The 15,649-nt window shown below is 43.3% G+C and overlaps 3 protein-coding genes across 6 annotated transcripts; 2 read left to right on the top strand and 1 right to left on the bottom strand.

Moving 5' to 3' along the window:
- Positions 1-13: 13 nt before the first annotated feature.
- On the top strand, positions 14-4,941 carry c8g (complement component 8, gamma polypeptide). The gene is made up of 7 exons (XM_012833226.3): positions 14-422; positions 517-659; positions 3,225-3,295; positions 3,660-3,767; positions 3,893-3,994; positions 4,075-4,110; positions 4,775-4,941. The coding sequence occupies exons 1-7, from the start codon at positions 258-260 to the stop codon at positions 4,780-4,782; spliced, it is 633 nt and encodes a 210-aa protein (XP_012688680.2). The 5' UTR covers positions 14-257; the 3' UTR covers positions 4,783-4,941.
- A 1,140-nt stretch (positions 4,942-6,081) lies between these two features.
- LOC105905217 (lipocalin) lies at positions 6,082-7,688 on the top strand. Its single transcript, XM_012833218.3, has 6 exons — positions 6,082-6,433; positions 6,552-6,691; positions 6,849-6,928; positions 7,054-7,167; positions 7,260-7,361; positions 7,488-7,688. Exons 1-6 carry the CDS (start codon positions 6,338-6,340, stop codon positions 7,505-7,507), a joined length of 552 nt encoding a protein of 183 aa, XP_012688672.2. The 5' UTR covers positions 6,082-6,337; the 3' UTR covers positions 7,508-7,688.
- Positions 7,689-7,802: 114 nt separating this feature from the next.
- On the bottom strand, positions 7,803-14,622 carry zfx (zinc finger protein X-linked). 4 transcript variants are annotated; one of them, XM_031583506.2, is made up of 9 exons: positions 14,150-14,622; positions 13,958-14,040; positions 13,082-13,178; positions 12,360-12,662; positions 11,959-12,111; positions 11,620-11,757; positions 11,160-11,291; positions 10,688-10,837; positions 7,803-10,558 (listed from the first exon to the last, which is right to left on the bottom strand). In XM_031583506.2, exons 3-9 carry the CDS (start codon positions 13,143-13,145, stop codon positions 9,276-9,278), a joined length of 2,223 nt encoding a protein of 740 aa, XP_031439366.1. In that variant the 5' UTR covers positions 13,146-13,178; positions 13,958-14,040; positions 14,150-14,622; the 3' UTR covers positions 7,803-9,275. The 4 variants fall into 4 exon arrangements, with proteins under 4 accessions (XP_031439366.1, XP_031439367.1, XP_012688700.1 ...); XM_031583507.2 differs by having other exon boundaries at positions 13,958-14,036; XM_012833246.3 differs by lacking the exon at positions 13,958-14,040.
- Positions 14,623-15,649: the final 1,027 nt, after the last annotated feature.

Below are 15,649 nucleotides of genomic sequence, written 5' to 3'. Positions count from 1 at the left end.
GTCAGCTCACTGTCCTGTGTGTTTCAACACAGAGCAACCCAGCTGACTCTGACGTGAACTGAGGGATAGAAGTGTGTTTTCTGAAACAGAGCGGTGAGTGCAGACATACAGACAGGCACACTGTGAGAACAACATAAACATCAACTTAAAAAGCTTAGGTTATTTTTTTCCCGATTTAGGCTAATTGATCTAACAAAACCAATTACGTAACATCAGATTTTTTGCGAGAGTATTTTTCGACAGAAGAAAACAGCAAGATGAGGAGCACATGGATCTGTATGGTTATACTGACAGCACTTGGAGGACTGAATACAGGGGGGTGGGTTGGAGCCTCGAGAAGCCAAGGTGGGCGAAACCGGAACAGGCAGAAGGAAAGCCCCATCGACAAGATCACTGCAGACCCCAACCTCAGCCTTAACCTGGTACAGTAACAATTCAACTTCAGTTCAGAATCTGTATCTATACATTATCTCTGTAACCTCAGTGACTCTGTAAGGTAGTTTGTTTGTCTCACAGATGGCCGGGAAATGGTTTCTGATTAGTGCCGCCTCAAAATGCCCCTACCTCCTGGAAAATGGTTTTAAAGTGGAGAGTACTTTCATCTCTGTGACACCACCTACCTCCACTGATGGTCTGTTGGTCAGCACTCACAGGAAACTGTAAGTATATCCGATCACCACAAGAGGGTGCCATAACCGTCCTCCTCATATAACAGTCCTTTCTGCCTTTGGTAAAAGTAAAAGTAAAAGTAAATTTGCACAAACAAGGAATTTGACTCCGGGTTAAGTGGCTCTCGGTGTACTTTCACAAAATATACAACACGACACAACACAATACAACACAACAGCAAAACAATCTAAGAAATCTATAGAGGAAGGAATGGCAATATACAGGAGCTGTGAACTGTTAACGCAACAAATAGGGCAAAGAAGTGGTAAGGGCAAGAAGTGCAGATGTAAATATTAAATGGTAAAAGAATGACGTAAGAAGTACAGTATATACAGCCTGTATAGTTATACAGTAAGGGGTGGAATGTATTGCACATTTTGTATTTGAGAATAAATAAATAAATAAGATTTGTAGGTGTAATTGAACAGTGGTTATATAGTGATCCAGGGTTATTGCACAGTGCCCCAGTGAGTTAGTGAGACGGTGAGGGGGAAGAAACTGTTTCTGTGTCTGGTGGTTTTGGCGAACAGTGTTCTGTAGCGCCTACCATTGGGGAGAAGTTGGAATAGGTCATGTCCAGGGTGTGAGGGGTCTGCAGTGATTTTCCCTGCCCGTTTCCTGACTCTGGAGGTGTACAGGTCTTGGATAGTGGGCAGGTCGGCACCAATAATATTTTCTGCCGAACTGACTGTCTGTTGGAGTCTTTATCCAGTTTGGTGGCCGATCTAAACCAGACAGTTATGGAAGTGCAGAGAACAGACTCGATGACTGCAGTGTAGAACTGGATCAGCAGCTCCTGAGGCTGAGCTGGCGCAGGAAGTACATCCTCTGCTGGGCCTTTTTGATGATTTGGTTGATGTTGGATTCCCACTTCAGGTTCCGGGAGATTGTGGATCCCAGAAACCTGAAGGATTCCACAGCCAACACAGTGCTGTTGAGTATGGTGAGGTTGGGCAGTGCTGGGAGGCTCCTCCTGAAGTCCACTGTCATCTCAACAGTTTTGAGCGTGTTCAGCTATAGGTTGTTGCGACATCCTCTTCACAGACCGTCAGTGCCGTTGGGGAGTCAGGGGGGAGGTGATAGCAGGGGGTGCAGATGGTTGTGTGAAGTCTGGGTTGGAGCGGGTGAGGGGTGTGAATGTGGGGTGATCAAACCTGCAGTAAAACACATTCAGATCGTCAGCTAGTTGAGGGTTCTCTATAGTGTGGGGGGAGGTTTTCCTGTAGTAGGTAATGTCCTGCAGGCCTCTCCACATTGACGCGGGGTCGTTAGATGAAAACCTGTTTTTCAGCTTTTCAGTGTAGCTTCTCTTTGCTCCTCTGATCTCCTTTGTCAGTGTGTTTCTGGTCTGGTTGTAAAGGACCCTGGCCCCACTCCTGTAGGTCTCCTCTTTGCCTTGGTGAAAGCTGCCTGAGCTTCATTGTTGTTAAAGGTGCAGAAAGTTTTGTACACACATGCCTTTCCAAAAACTGATGTAGGATGTCACAGTGTCAGTGAGGTCGTCCGGGACTGTAGATGCAGCCTCTAAAACACTCCAGTCAGTGCAGTCAAAGCAGGCCTGTAGCTCCAGTTTTGACTTGTTGGTCTGATGTCTGATTATTATGGTTCTTTAATTTGGTATCTGATTCCTTACATAAGATCTATACAACTAGTATTAAAACACAAGAGGGATAATAAATGATTTAGCTAAATGTGGAGTGTTACTACAGTGTTATGATTTGAAACTGACTATTGGCCTCAGTGGCTTTTCCTATATATGGTTTGGGTTGTGCTTCACCTTGCTTGTGAACTGCTTGGGATAAAAGCATCTGCCAAAATGAATTAAAGTATATGAAAATGTAATGATTTCTTATGTAGCCTTACTGTCATTTCAATAGTCAGGCAAGGCAAGAGTTACCTTGAATAATTCAGTTGTGAAGGAGGTTTGCACATACAGTCAGAAAAATACTGCAGCTATTTTATTTAAACAGTAGAGAAGACAAATGATACCACCTGGTTTAGACAGAGAAGCGAGTCGCCATCCTCTTTGGGGTGTGAAGAAGATTATACAATATGTGCACACATGGAATGAACGTAGGTTGCAAGCGAGCCCATCTCTTGATTTTCCTGTGCAAAATAAACATGCAATTTCATAGGCCCAAAACAGCTTCGTAAAAACATGTGGCCTCTAGGCGTGGTGTTAGACCAGAGTGGAGAGATTCCGCTGTGACTTGTAGCTGTGTTTACCGACATGACTGGCATATCTGGCTAATTTGGTCAGCCACGACCAAAATTTGCCAACGGCTTACCTAACTTGACATAAACATGATAACAGTGACTAATGGTGAATTGATAGCATTGAGCACAGAGAGGCCATTGTTATTCAATAACACACACTTAATGTTTATTATTGTCATAGCCTCAAATAGTGTTTATCCCAAGTTCACAAAACTATCTATAATTTTACATGTTTGATGAACAGCATATATTGTGTTTTTTTTTTTACTTTTTTAACATACAAATAACAGGAAAAAAGGAATCTCTTTTCATCCAAACTAATTTTTTCCCATTTCTAGGAATCAGCAGTGTTGGGAGATCAAGCAAGAGTACCAGACCACTAAAACCACAGGAAGATTCTTGTTCTCGAGTTAGTATTGCCCACAGATGCAAACCCCTACCGTGCACTTACACACATCCCTTTGAAGCAGCTCTATGTCACCTGCATTGTACCAGTAAAAGAAGACCATTGGCTTCAAGACACATATTATTCTTTAGGCCCCTTTGTTTATTATGCAGATCAAGTCCTATCCCAGAGAGATAAGACACATTCTGAAAACAATTGTGTACTTTGCTTTGAAAATACTAACCACTTCTTGGCCACTCAGCAAATTCATTCAGCGACTCGTGCTGCTGTAAGACCATTAATTAACTCAAGTAAGAAAGAGACACCTCATTACTGTCACATCACAGTCTTTGTATCTAAATGTACCTTTGCTTGTTGTGTTTCATAGACAAGAATCCAAGAAAAAACATTGATATTGTGATTGCCGAAACAGACCACAGCTCCTATGTCATATTGTACTTTCAGAGGCAAGGAAAAATCTCCATGAAATTATATGGTGGGTACCTGACCACTGCATGGTATTTTGTGAGTAGTTTTAGTGACAAGTTAATGAAACTAGGTGAACTGATGGTATTTAAGTTTAAATTTGATGGTATGGTATTTATATGTTGTACCTCTCAGGTCGATCCCCAAAAGTGCCAGACTCTATTGCAGATAAATTTGAGGAGCTCGCAGCAAAACAGAATCTTGGGTTGGATTATGTCTTCCAGTTCCCAGATTACAGTAAGTCTCACCACTTGGTGCAATTAAACATCTATTTATGTGGAGTAAGGACTAATTTTGCACATATTGTCCATTTCCAGGCTTCTGTGAGACCACTGACAAAGATTATGTGCTGGGTGAGTCCAAAAGATGTTCTAATACCCATTTTTATGTAAATGGTTAGTTTAGTGTTACTGAAGGAGTTTTCTGCAATATTTGTTGCAAAAAAATGCATAAAAACACGAAATGTACACTACTGATGTAACGCAACCCTAGGAACAGTGATAAGAGTGCTCCCTGACATACCTGTACATTGTTACGTCTACTTGTGGACTAAATGCTACGGTGGTTTTATATTGGTTTGCTCTAGCGCGGTGTTACACTGATGAAAAAGTTCTTACAAAGCTTGCCGAGTTATTTACAGCTGTAAATGTATCGATTTTGATTGCGTTCAGGCACACGAGCCCGTTGTAACAGGTAACTAGCGACAAAGAGCAGAACGAGGTTTCGAGTTACCTCTTTGGCGTAGCGAATTGGAGGAAGGAGATTGGTGGAGCACCACATTTTGGAGAAAGTCCAAGAGGCCAATCAAGCGACATCTATTCCTCTCGAAAACATCACGTTGTTTTTTCGTAGGCGTCATGAGTTTTCATTGTTGCATAACTTTCTCTTAAGAAACAAGACATGCGATGTTAAGTAACGGCTGGATATCATATAGATTCTGGAATAGTTTCATGCTCATTTCCGTACAGTTATACCATTAATGCTTTGGAAAACGTGTTCTATGTCACTCTCTTTCAGTCATATAATGGATCATTGTCCGTCTCTGTCCTGGGCAACATTCATGGAGTATTTGGGAACAGTGAAAGCATATTTGTCTACGAATCTGGATCACGCGTAATTTGATACAATTGCTTCTGTACTTATGAAGAGATACAATAGCAACATTAAACACAACTAATTTTTCATCCCAGTGTGTGAAGTCAAATACATTTTTTTTAATTATTACTTGTGGTGGAAATCTGATAATAACCAGTCTAATGCGAGATCACACTTATAATTAAATATTAGTCATACGTGTATTAGTCTCCTGCAGAAGGATCAGAAACACACAGAGTGAACAATAAGCAGTCTGTGCGAATCGGATGAATTATCTCACCGGCAGTGTCTATTTAACAGGGTTACAGAGATAATAAGAACAGAGGGTATCACTCTGTTCCAGCACACTATATTCTCAAGGACAGAAAAAACTATCACTGCAGTTCTCCTTAATATTTCACATGACATGCTTTACACAATAACTCTTGTAATTCGCATCATTTCTAATACCTACTTTAGATATGGCACTGAACATTGGGCTTGAACTCCACAATGGGCTCCATACTGTTATCTAACAAAGGCTACTGACATCCCTTTCAAATTTTTATTTCAAAGCAGAAGGTAAACCTTTAGTGGCCCCATTTCACCTCTGCAGGGGTAAAAAACCTGTTTCTGCCTTAGTGCTCTACATCACATTCCCACCCCTAACCCTATCTCCTCCTTCCTCTTCTATGTGATGTAACTCTCCTTCAGCAAGACTCTGCTTGTACCTTTAAACAAGTTAGTTACACAACTAATGAGAAACACGTTTACCTTATGTATCCACTACTCCTCTTTGTTTTTTTGTGTGTATTAATTTGATACCAAATTAGTAAATTGAAAGCCCTTTCATACATGTAGCCTTTATTTACATTTACATTTAGTCATTTAGCAGACATTTTTATCCAAAGCGACATACAAGGGAGAAAACAATCAAGCTACGAGCAATAGAGACCTAGTGTAACCATAAATACTACTTTACATAAGGAATAAAAAGTGCAGGAATGTAACTACTGTAAGTGCGAGTTAAATTGATTGTTTATTGATTTTCAGAACAAGCAATGATTTTTTTTTTTTGCTTCGCATTGGAGCTGCACATGATTCTGAAATGTGCACGTTGTTTGACAAAGGAAGCCCTTATAAAACCTGTTGCTTATTCATCAAATAGTTTCATCAGCCCTCAGAAAGCTCTCGGCTCTGTTCACTGCAAGCATGCACCAACTGAATGGAGGGGGGAAGGGGGGGGGGGGATTCATGCCCCACAGCCACTGGTTGTGCACAGTCCACATGTGCCTGTTGTGTAACGACTGCAATTTGCATGACTAAAAGCTCCAGACTCTGGTGGGACTGAACTCTGGAGACAGTTGAGGGGAGGGCAGGGAGCTTGGGGGCTGGCTTTCCAAGGTGCATAAAACAGTTGCCGGGGAGCACGGGTTAGCACATCTACTGCATCCTCCTGGTTGCCGTGACTTAAGCTCTCCCAGAGGAACTCTCGCCAGTGCAACCATGACGACTGCCATTATGAGGTTGTTAGGAGTGCTCCTGTGCTCCATCTTCGCCACTGCCGAGGTGATGCCCATGGCTGACTTTGACTTGCAGCCGGTGAGTTGAAGGATTGCTCAAGTTGTATTCCCTGCTTCTGAGCTAAGAAGGACTGAAAGGCATTGTTTGTGAACATGAGTGGGCTTTGCTAATAGTTTCTCTCTGTCCATTTCCATAGATGGCAGGAAAGTGGTACATAGTTGGTTTCGCCACAAATGCTCAGTGGTTTGTCAACCACAGGCAAAACATGAAGATGGGCACCGCCATCCTTACTCCCACTGCTGGAGGTGATTTGGACCTTAGCTATGCCAACTTGAAGTAAGTGTTAGAGGTTTACAAGTCAAGATTATTCATCAGATAAAATATTTGTATGAACAACTATATATATCAGTTACTTTTTGTAGATTACAAAACATCACACTAAAATCAGTGATATTTATTTTAACGCCATCTTGCATGTTTCTTCTTTCTTCAGCTCTGATGGGTCCTGCTGGAGGATGACTCACCTGGCCAAGAAGACAGACACCCCTGGGCGTTTCACTTTCCGTAGCCAACGTGAGTCTCTGTGCTACCTAAACTTAGTGTGCGGTGACCTAGACATGTATTGTGACCACATAAAGCTGAGTTACCAATTTGGTCCACTCCATATCACTCATGGAGCAATCTGGGTGTTTTCACAGGCTGGAATAATGAAAATGACATGCGTGTGGTGGATGCCAGACCTGATGAGTTTGCGCTTGTCCACACAATCAAAATCAAAGATGGCGTGTCTGAGGTTCTGAACAAAATTTACGGTACGGATTAAGCTCATGATACTAGACCGTCCAGACAAGAAATCATAACTGTTATGGCTTTGCAATCATGTATTTTAATGTTTCTATTGCAGGACGCAGCGCTGACCTGAGCCCTGAGCTGCTGGAGAAATTCAGACAGTTCAGCCTGGACACCGGCATCTCAGCAGACAACATTGCCATTCTGCCCCCTAATGGTAAGCTTTGGCACAACCGTTCACATGAAACTACCACAATATATTCTAAGTGAATCTGTATTTCTCCCACCTATTGTAGTTTTGTCAGATAATAACCACCATATCTTTTTGTTGGTGTCTTTTCAGGGGAGTGTGCAGATGCATAAATACAGCTTGTGATCAGCAGGCAAGCTTCTAGTGGCTCCCTGGCATCGTCAGGCCGCCTGCTCTAGCACCTTTGCAAATGCATTCCACACTGATATGTATCTCACCTCACTTTTTTTACAGCTTGTTTTGTATGTACACTTTAAATATGTTTGGTGAAATTAAAAGTTGGAAAACATGGGATTCTGCTGCTTGTTTTTTTTTTTTTAGGTCTTGTAATGCACAGATGGTTAGACTCTGAAATGGTGGTTGGTGATTGGTTTAGCCACTGAAAAAGTAAATCATGCTGAACCAGGCAAAAATCTTCTGCTTTTTAATACTTTTTTTGCTCTATTACAATTACCTCCAATACAATTACACAACATATTTCTGGATAGCTCTGTTAAAATGTTTACATCAACAATAGTTTTAAGTGAAACTTTGCATACAAAAATGCTAATATATACTCATGTTCCCCTTTAACTATGCAAACAAAATAAAACAATAACCACAGGTAGCCAAGGTGTAGGATCAAAAAGGTGTTATTGACGAGGAATTGTTCAACTGATTGGGGTTAGTAACATTGGTCAGGGGGAAACGTGGCTGAAGTCACAGGTACCATGAGCAATCTCACTGAAATGTGTCTCCTACCCCCTCTTCTTCAAGCTTTTCAGGGCTGCCTGTGGTAGGTGCTGCTGGTTAAACAGAGAAGATACCACTCCTCCCCCCTCTGCAATGAGGGCAAAAAAAAAAAGAAAAAAAAACTTAAATACCTGCCAGGTGAAAGCAATAGTGTTATAATAGGTCCTTAAGGAGTCACCAGCCTTGCAATTATGTATTTTTCTAATTTCGACCAAACTAATTACTTGTTTGTAGACACTCTTTTAACAAAAATATTACCTTAAGTACTAGCACCGCAGTTTAAGTGAGGATGGTTCTCATTGCTGGAGCATGCCCGCATACATCCACATAGAGAACCGGATGACCTCTCGTCATCAGAAAAAACACCAGGAAAATGAAAACAGCAGCCAAGTGGAAAGGCGCAAGTGGAAGTGTTTAGACAAATAAAAAGCTCACATACAATGAAACTGAAAATATAGAGAGTAGGCCTGTTCCTTAACGCTGTTATCTGCTTTCAGAATAGAGAAATTAATAATTCAAAGTCAACAGTCTAAATGAGGTGGGACATCAGGCCTCTTCAACTTCCATTCGGAGTTTATCAGAGCTGTGTGTGTGCATGGCCAAAAAAAGTCTATCCCATGATTGTCTTCAAAGTGAAATACCAAAAATACCATGACCAAATACTGTTAGTGAACATAATTAATAATAATGAACTCAGGTTGCATGATGGAGCTTTTTCCTAGAGTGCCGTGTATTTTGCTGAAGGCATTACAAGTCAAAGCAACTCATATCTGGCACATTCGTTTTACATTTCATTCGTACGTGAGCCAGAGCATTGCAGAACATTGATGGAAAAGAAATCATTAAAAAAATAAAAATAAACTAAATCAGAGGGAAACAAAACCACTTGTAAAGATCAACAAACAAGAAACAGTTCTGGCTCTGACACCTCAGTCTTTGCCTCACACATGGCCAAGTTCATGCTCTGTGGGAAACTTTTTTTCCTGGGGTCCGAACATAGCACTTAACAGCAATTTCATGAAGGACCAAACAAAACATTGTGATGGATGGACTGTTTCAAAATGCTGACCCACAAGGAAGCTGATGTTCTTCCAGCGGCTTGGCTGGGAATTGCCGGCAACGATAGCGGTATTTACCCGGGTTGCCAACTCATTCCGGGGATATCAAGTCCTTGTGGTGGCGTATGATGTGCTGGTTCTTTTCCGAAGGCCGCCGGAAGCCCTTGGAGCAGTATTCGCAGCGGTGCGGGTAGTCCTTGGTGTGAATGGAGATGACGTGCCGCTTGAAGCCCGAGGCATCGCCTGTGCTGTACTCGCAGTACTGGCACTGGTACACCCGCCTCTCCCTGGGTCCCTTCATCACCGCCGCCCCAGCAGAGAAGGCCTTCTTAGGCCCCGATGCCGAAGCCCCTCCAGCCCCAAAGGTCCTTTTGGCCACCACCGCTGCCGCCGTCGCTACCACGGCAGCTGGCTTGTCGGACAAGGCCTTCTGCTCCTTGGTGTGCACCGAGAGAATGTGCCTGCTCAGAACGAAGGGGTCCGCAATCTTGAAGTTGCAGTGTCGGCACTTGTGCAGCCGGCGCACGCGGTGCGAGATGGAGTGCTTCTTGAGCTCGGACGGCCGGTGGAAGCCCTTGCCACAGATGGTGCACTTGTGCGGGTAGTCTTTGGTGTGCACCGAGATGATGTGGCGCTTCAGGTCGCTGGAGTTGGAGCTCTTGTGGCCGCAGTGTGGGCACTGGTGCGACTTGGCCTCCTCGTGCGTCAGCCCGTGTTGCATCAGCTCGTCCATCTCGGCGAACGTCTGGAAGCAGCGGTCGCACTTGTACGGCATCTCCTTGCTGTGCTTGGTCTTCACGTGCGTCTTCAGGTTGGACGAGTCGGCCGACTTGTAGTCGCAGTAGTGACAGGCGTACGGCTTCTCGCCCGTATGCGTTCGCATGTGCTTCTTCAGCTCAGACGGGTGCCGGAAGCCCTTGCCACACTCCACGCAGATGTGGGGAAAGTTCTTGCTGTGCACAGCCAGTAGGTGGCGGTTCAGGAGGCCCTGCTCGGCCGTCTCGTAGTCGCAAAACTTGCACTTGTGCATCTTATTGGTTTGGGGCGGCGTGATCTGGAGCTTGGGCTCACGGTGGTGGTGCTGCAGACGGTGGGAGAAGAGCGCCGCCTGCTGGTTGAACTCCTTGCCACAGATCTCGCACTCGAAGGGGGCCACCTTGCTGCTGAGCGCGTGGATCTCCATGTGGTTGTGCAGGCTGGCCTTTTTGTTGGTGGTGAAGTCGCAGTCCGTACACTGGTACTTCTTCCGGTTGACCGTCTCCTGGTGGTGGTTCTTGGCGTGGCGCTTCAGGAAGCCTCGCGACTTGAATTTTTTGCCACAGAGCATGCATGGGTAGACGGTCAAAGGTTGCCCATAAGGCCCAATGATGATGGCTGGACAGAGGGGGGGGGGGGGGGGAGAGAGAGAGAGAGGGAGAGGGATAACGAAAGGCATAAGGTGAGCAGGATATTCCGTGTGAAGAAAAGTAGATCATTTCATAGCATACCAGGGGAACAGCATACCTGTCTGAACATGATGGAGCTCGGAGCGTTTTTTGTTTTTGTTCTTGCTCCGCTGCCGATTCAGCTTTTCAATAACGTCGGACTCGTCAATGTGAAGGAGAGCGCTGGCCGCCCCGTTCCTTGTCTCACAGGTCTCACTCTCCTCTCCACCTGCAAGCAGAGGTTCATCACGTGTTAAAGCATTCAGGAGAGACCCGGAGTCCACTGAGACTGTAGATCAAATTAACTCATAAGTCATAGATAAAGAAATTGAATGGTCAACCTTTTGCAATTACTCATTTCCACTCCAAAAATCTTTTTTACACAAAGGGTTAAACGCTCTTAAATAGTTCTCCTTGTTTATGTAAGACCAAACTTTACTGGGTATTCCAAAATTCATTCAAAATCCACATGCCCATTTATAGTGTGTTTAAAGGTGCATCAAATGGTTGTTCTCTGATCATCTCCGTGCTAGTGCATGTTCCTAACTAACCACAGGCAGCGGCCCACGCCACAGGCATGAACTCCTTGCTCAGCGCGGTGCTGTTGAACGAGAGCTGATTTCCCGCCTCCTCTCCTCCCACCACCACCTCCATGTAAACCTCATCGGATATCTTTGCAACATCTGTCAAAGACACAAGACAGGGGTGCTACTTTATGACCCTCCCTTTTATTACTATCGGTTTCTTAGACTGGAGATAATGTTACAATCACTGGTAAGTGCATAGCAACTGGTGAGATATAGTTGTCAGTTCTTGGGATGTCTGGTACCGGTTCGTAAAGAGAATGAATAGCTCTCAGTATATATTATGGTAAATACCACAAATCTAATGCATAAAATTGGCTTGGAGAAAGACAGCAACCTAATGTTTTCCAACTGGTTGAATGTGTCAGATTCCAGCTTGACACAGTTGATAAAGAGGTCATAGGACTCTAGATATGAAAGCACTCACTGATGTCATCCTGAGTTTCATGAGCATCTCCGACAGACATGTACACCATTTTCTCCCTGATGGGAAGGCCAGTGGAGTCCACCAACTCCACACCTTCATCAACATCGAGCTCACTCTCATCAATGTCCACTGTCCCACCTGTGAGAAAATGGGGAAAAGGTCTCTTTTGTGCTTGTTTAACAATAATGTCCCCCAGTCCCCTACTATGTCCATAGCAAGCAAAAACAAACAAAACTTCAAAAGGAAGAACTGCAATACAAACATAATGACAATATAGTATTTTTGTGAAAGAATTCATTATTCCATTAGTCATGGACACAAGGAGGGTTCAGATCTTACCAAGGTCTTCCTCCCCAGAGTCAGCTTTGAAGATGTACACCTTGATGACTTCCTGGCCATCTTCATCCTTATCTTCACCATCCTGCCCCTCTAAAGTAGCTTCCACCGATACCTTTTCACCATCACCCGACACCATTTTGCCAGCTTCATCCACTGCAATGGGAGGAAATATGGCCACATAGAGAATTAGAGAAAATTACATATTTCAATTTCAGCATATCATGTCCATCATCAGTTACACTACTACAAACAAGGTGTGATCTAAACATCAACACAGTGAACTGTAGATTTAAATACAGCCTTGATGGAGTTGTTTTGTAATAAATATTAGCAAAACAAGGAATGCCCAAGGGAAGTAAATATCAGCAAAGGAGGTGACCAAATCAAAGAATTTCACATACATGAAATCATCAGATAATCGCCGCAACCATCCTCCTCTGGCTTGTCGTCCATCTGGAGGCCTTCGTCCTCGAGTGCCACTTCGTCGGGGGACATCTCACACGTCTCCACGGCGATGGCCGACTCCAGCCCATCGTCATCGGCACACTGCACATACTCTGCAACGACGTCCTCAATGGCGTCCTGGATCACGAGCTCCTCCGGAGCGAAGCCGTGCACAGTCATGCCTTCTCCATCAATGTCAGAGACCAGAACAGTCTCCTGCAGCTCCACCACCACTCCATCATCTTCCTCGCCATCCCCACCTGATAGTCCAAGAGCAGGAGAGAACCGATTTACATCCAGGGTCACAGTAGGGCGTTTTGGATTAATTAACTAGGAGATGTTTTATTGTAGCATTGTTTTTATGTGAAGAGAATAAAAAAAACTGTTTAGGGTTCCCCCCAAAGCTCCACTTGTGGCTGTGAACAACAAGGAAAGGAGAATGGCTTGGAAAATATTTCAGATGTTGAGTAACTGAAAAGATTTAACATATTAACCCTAGGAGGATTTAAAGCTGTGGGTAATACTAAGGTCCCTCCAAACATCTGGACCCATGACCCTGACCCAACAGCCCTATTCATGAACACAACGACTAACAACCCATGGACAGTTTCAGTTATGAAATTAAGGTGTCCTGCATACAGTAAAGCTTCAAAAAATAAACCACAAAAAAATAAATCACCTGATTCATGAAATATGATCTTAGGCTCTTGAGAATGGATGGAGAGAGCAGTCACTTCATCCATTGTCTTCACTCCTCATCTGTGTTGTATTTTGTTCTACCGAAAATGGGCAAATTACACATGATGGATAAATAAACAGAATGGATGATTGATTTGCATAGGCATTAAGAGCCGCATACAATGCTCATCAACATAAGCATTGACGTAGGTGTCTATAAATGTGAAACAGGATTGTCAATACTTTCTCAGCCTTTCACTAAACTTTGCCAGAAACATACAAATTACATTTACAATTACAATTAAAGGTGGTGAACATACTGCCATCTTATAGGACTGCAAAAGTGCATCATTTTGAAAAAATCTCCAAAATGAATGTACAAAGGTTGTGAGGCCATAGGTAGAACTTTTGCAGAATTGAGCAAATGACTTAAAATGACTGTGTGCATAACATCTGAGTGCTCTTCCGTGTGCATCTTCTGATGTGTCTACATAACAATGTTGCAACAAGGCATAACAGAAAACAGGTAGATGCGACGGGGAGTAAATGCTCCGCCCAATAACTATAGTTGACTTCACCCGACTTCACCACGTTAAGTGCTGACACCCCTCTCTTTTTATTCGCAAAAATACGACTAAAACCAGAGCTAACATGGCGGTTAATCCCCACCTCCTGACAATCGAGTTCTACACCACACCTAAAAACGAGCGCCACCTTTTAGCAGCCGCAATTTTAAGGAATTGCAGTGTCCTTCTAATTCGCTGTTTGCTTATTTATGCTTTCAAAACACTACAGAAGCATATTCACAAACTGCGAGTAATCGAAATAACGTGTAAAGAAGCTAACTATCCAAACCACGATATCAAATTCGACGAACCTCCCTTTCCTCCTCGCGGCCTAGCTGCGGCCTCCTGAGGCCTGGGCTGCCTGCAAACAAAGGCCCGTGTCTCGACTTTCTGTCTTACGAATAAAAACAAGATAAATGTACATCAGTAACTAAAACACAATCGTTTCGACGTACACTGCAAACGAATTAACATACTGCATTAGACCAAGTTAGCATGCTTACCAAATTTGGGTAATTTGCGGCCTGTCTTTTCGCAGTTTCGCAGGCCGTATAGGTTCACCAGACTCGGGCAGGACTCAGACGGGGGATTGTGTAAGCAGGGCGGGCCGCTGAGGCTCAGGGAGGGAGGGGCCGAGCTTTTCGGAGCTCCACTGATGCACAAAGATACGATGCAGCCCCCAGCTCCTCCAGCATTTAGGCCGCCGTCAGCACAACACGTCACAGTCTTAGAGCCGCAGGAAAATGCGGAAGGGAGCTGTGGAGCAGCTGGCATTGTCGTCGAACAGGCCACGGTTAAAAATGTTTCGGTGACAGTCAGACTGGATATACAGGACATTATGTTTGCGATGCGATTGAGGTGTTTCGTTTGTATTGAAGGTATCCAAATGCATTTTAACATCACCCAGTATTATGGACACTACGGCGCTTAAATGCTGAACGATGCTCGACGCGGTGATTAGCTAGTTTCATTTCTTACCTAGCTTCTCGCTAAGGTTAGCTGTGATATGCTGAAGAACGTTAAGACGGTGGCGCATCCACTAAAATGCAATTATGTATTATTTTATGGAAAAGACTATGATATGGCCAGACATGTTCCATATCATGTGTATATTAATGTTTCATTTCATATATACATTTTTGCAGCAGTATTCAATCTTTATTTCTGTAGTGAAATTACTGATATTAAACCTGTAACCTGTGGGTAAACGGTCAAATGTTTTGGTGTCTTTGATTACGATACATGTTAATGAGCGAATGTACGTGCAACGTTTGTTAAAGCAACCTTGGACATATTTATTAATTTATGGAAATTAATCAATATGATGCGATTTTATACTGAGCATCCCAGATACCTACATCATTTTCCGTCTTGAGACGCTACTTGTCGACCGACAGGTGAATTGCTTTACAGAGAATTCATACATTCAATCAGTAATATTTGGATTTATCATCGTTCCAGCACGAATACGAGTATGAAGATGCAGTCCTAACTCCAAAATTATATAGGGTGAGAATGCAAGCGTTACAAAAGTGTAATTTATGTTGCACACACACTTGAGAACTCACTTGATTATAACCTTAAGATGCACATTATTTTACGGCACACCGAATTGTACACCATATTGCTTTCCCCACTTTATTGCGTTATTAGATCAATTTATCGACAAACCTAATCACACGGAAAAGCTTTCAGTTTGTGTCCTTTTAATTCACACCTCTCAACTCCTCAGAAAGACATGCACCCATGAACATCTATTTCAAATCCCTTTGCTCACAAAAGCTTGTTTCATAAAAGCACAATATAACAAACCTGGTTGTCAGAAATGCTGAAGTCACTACCCGTTGTGTTTCATTATTATTCATTTTTGTGAACTGGAAAAGTATCCACAGACCATGCAAATTTACTTGGTTAATGTTCTGTTGCACTAAGGGTTTTGTGTAACTTCCATATTATGAACAAAATATGCACGTCACCAGTTGTATAAGGAAATGACACACAAA

This window comes from Clupea harengus, chromosome 17 (assembly GCF_900700415.2).
Source record: "Clupea harengus chromosome 17, Ch_v2.0.2, whole genome shotgun sequence".
Taxonomy (NCBI): Eukaryota; Metazoa; Chordata; class Actinopteri; order Clupeiformes; family Clupeidae; genus Clupea; species Clupea harengus.
Note: the sequence above shows the minus strand (reverse complement) of the source record. Positions and strands in the feature narration are given on the sequence as shown.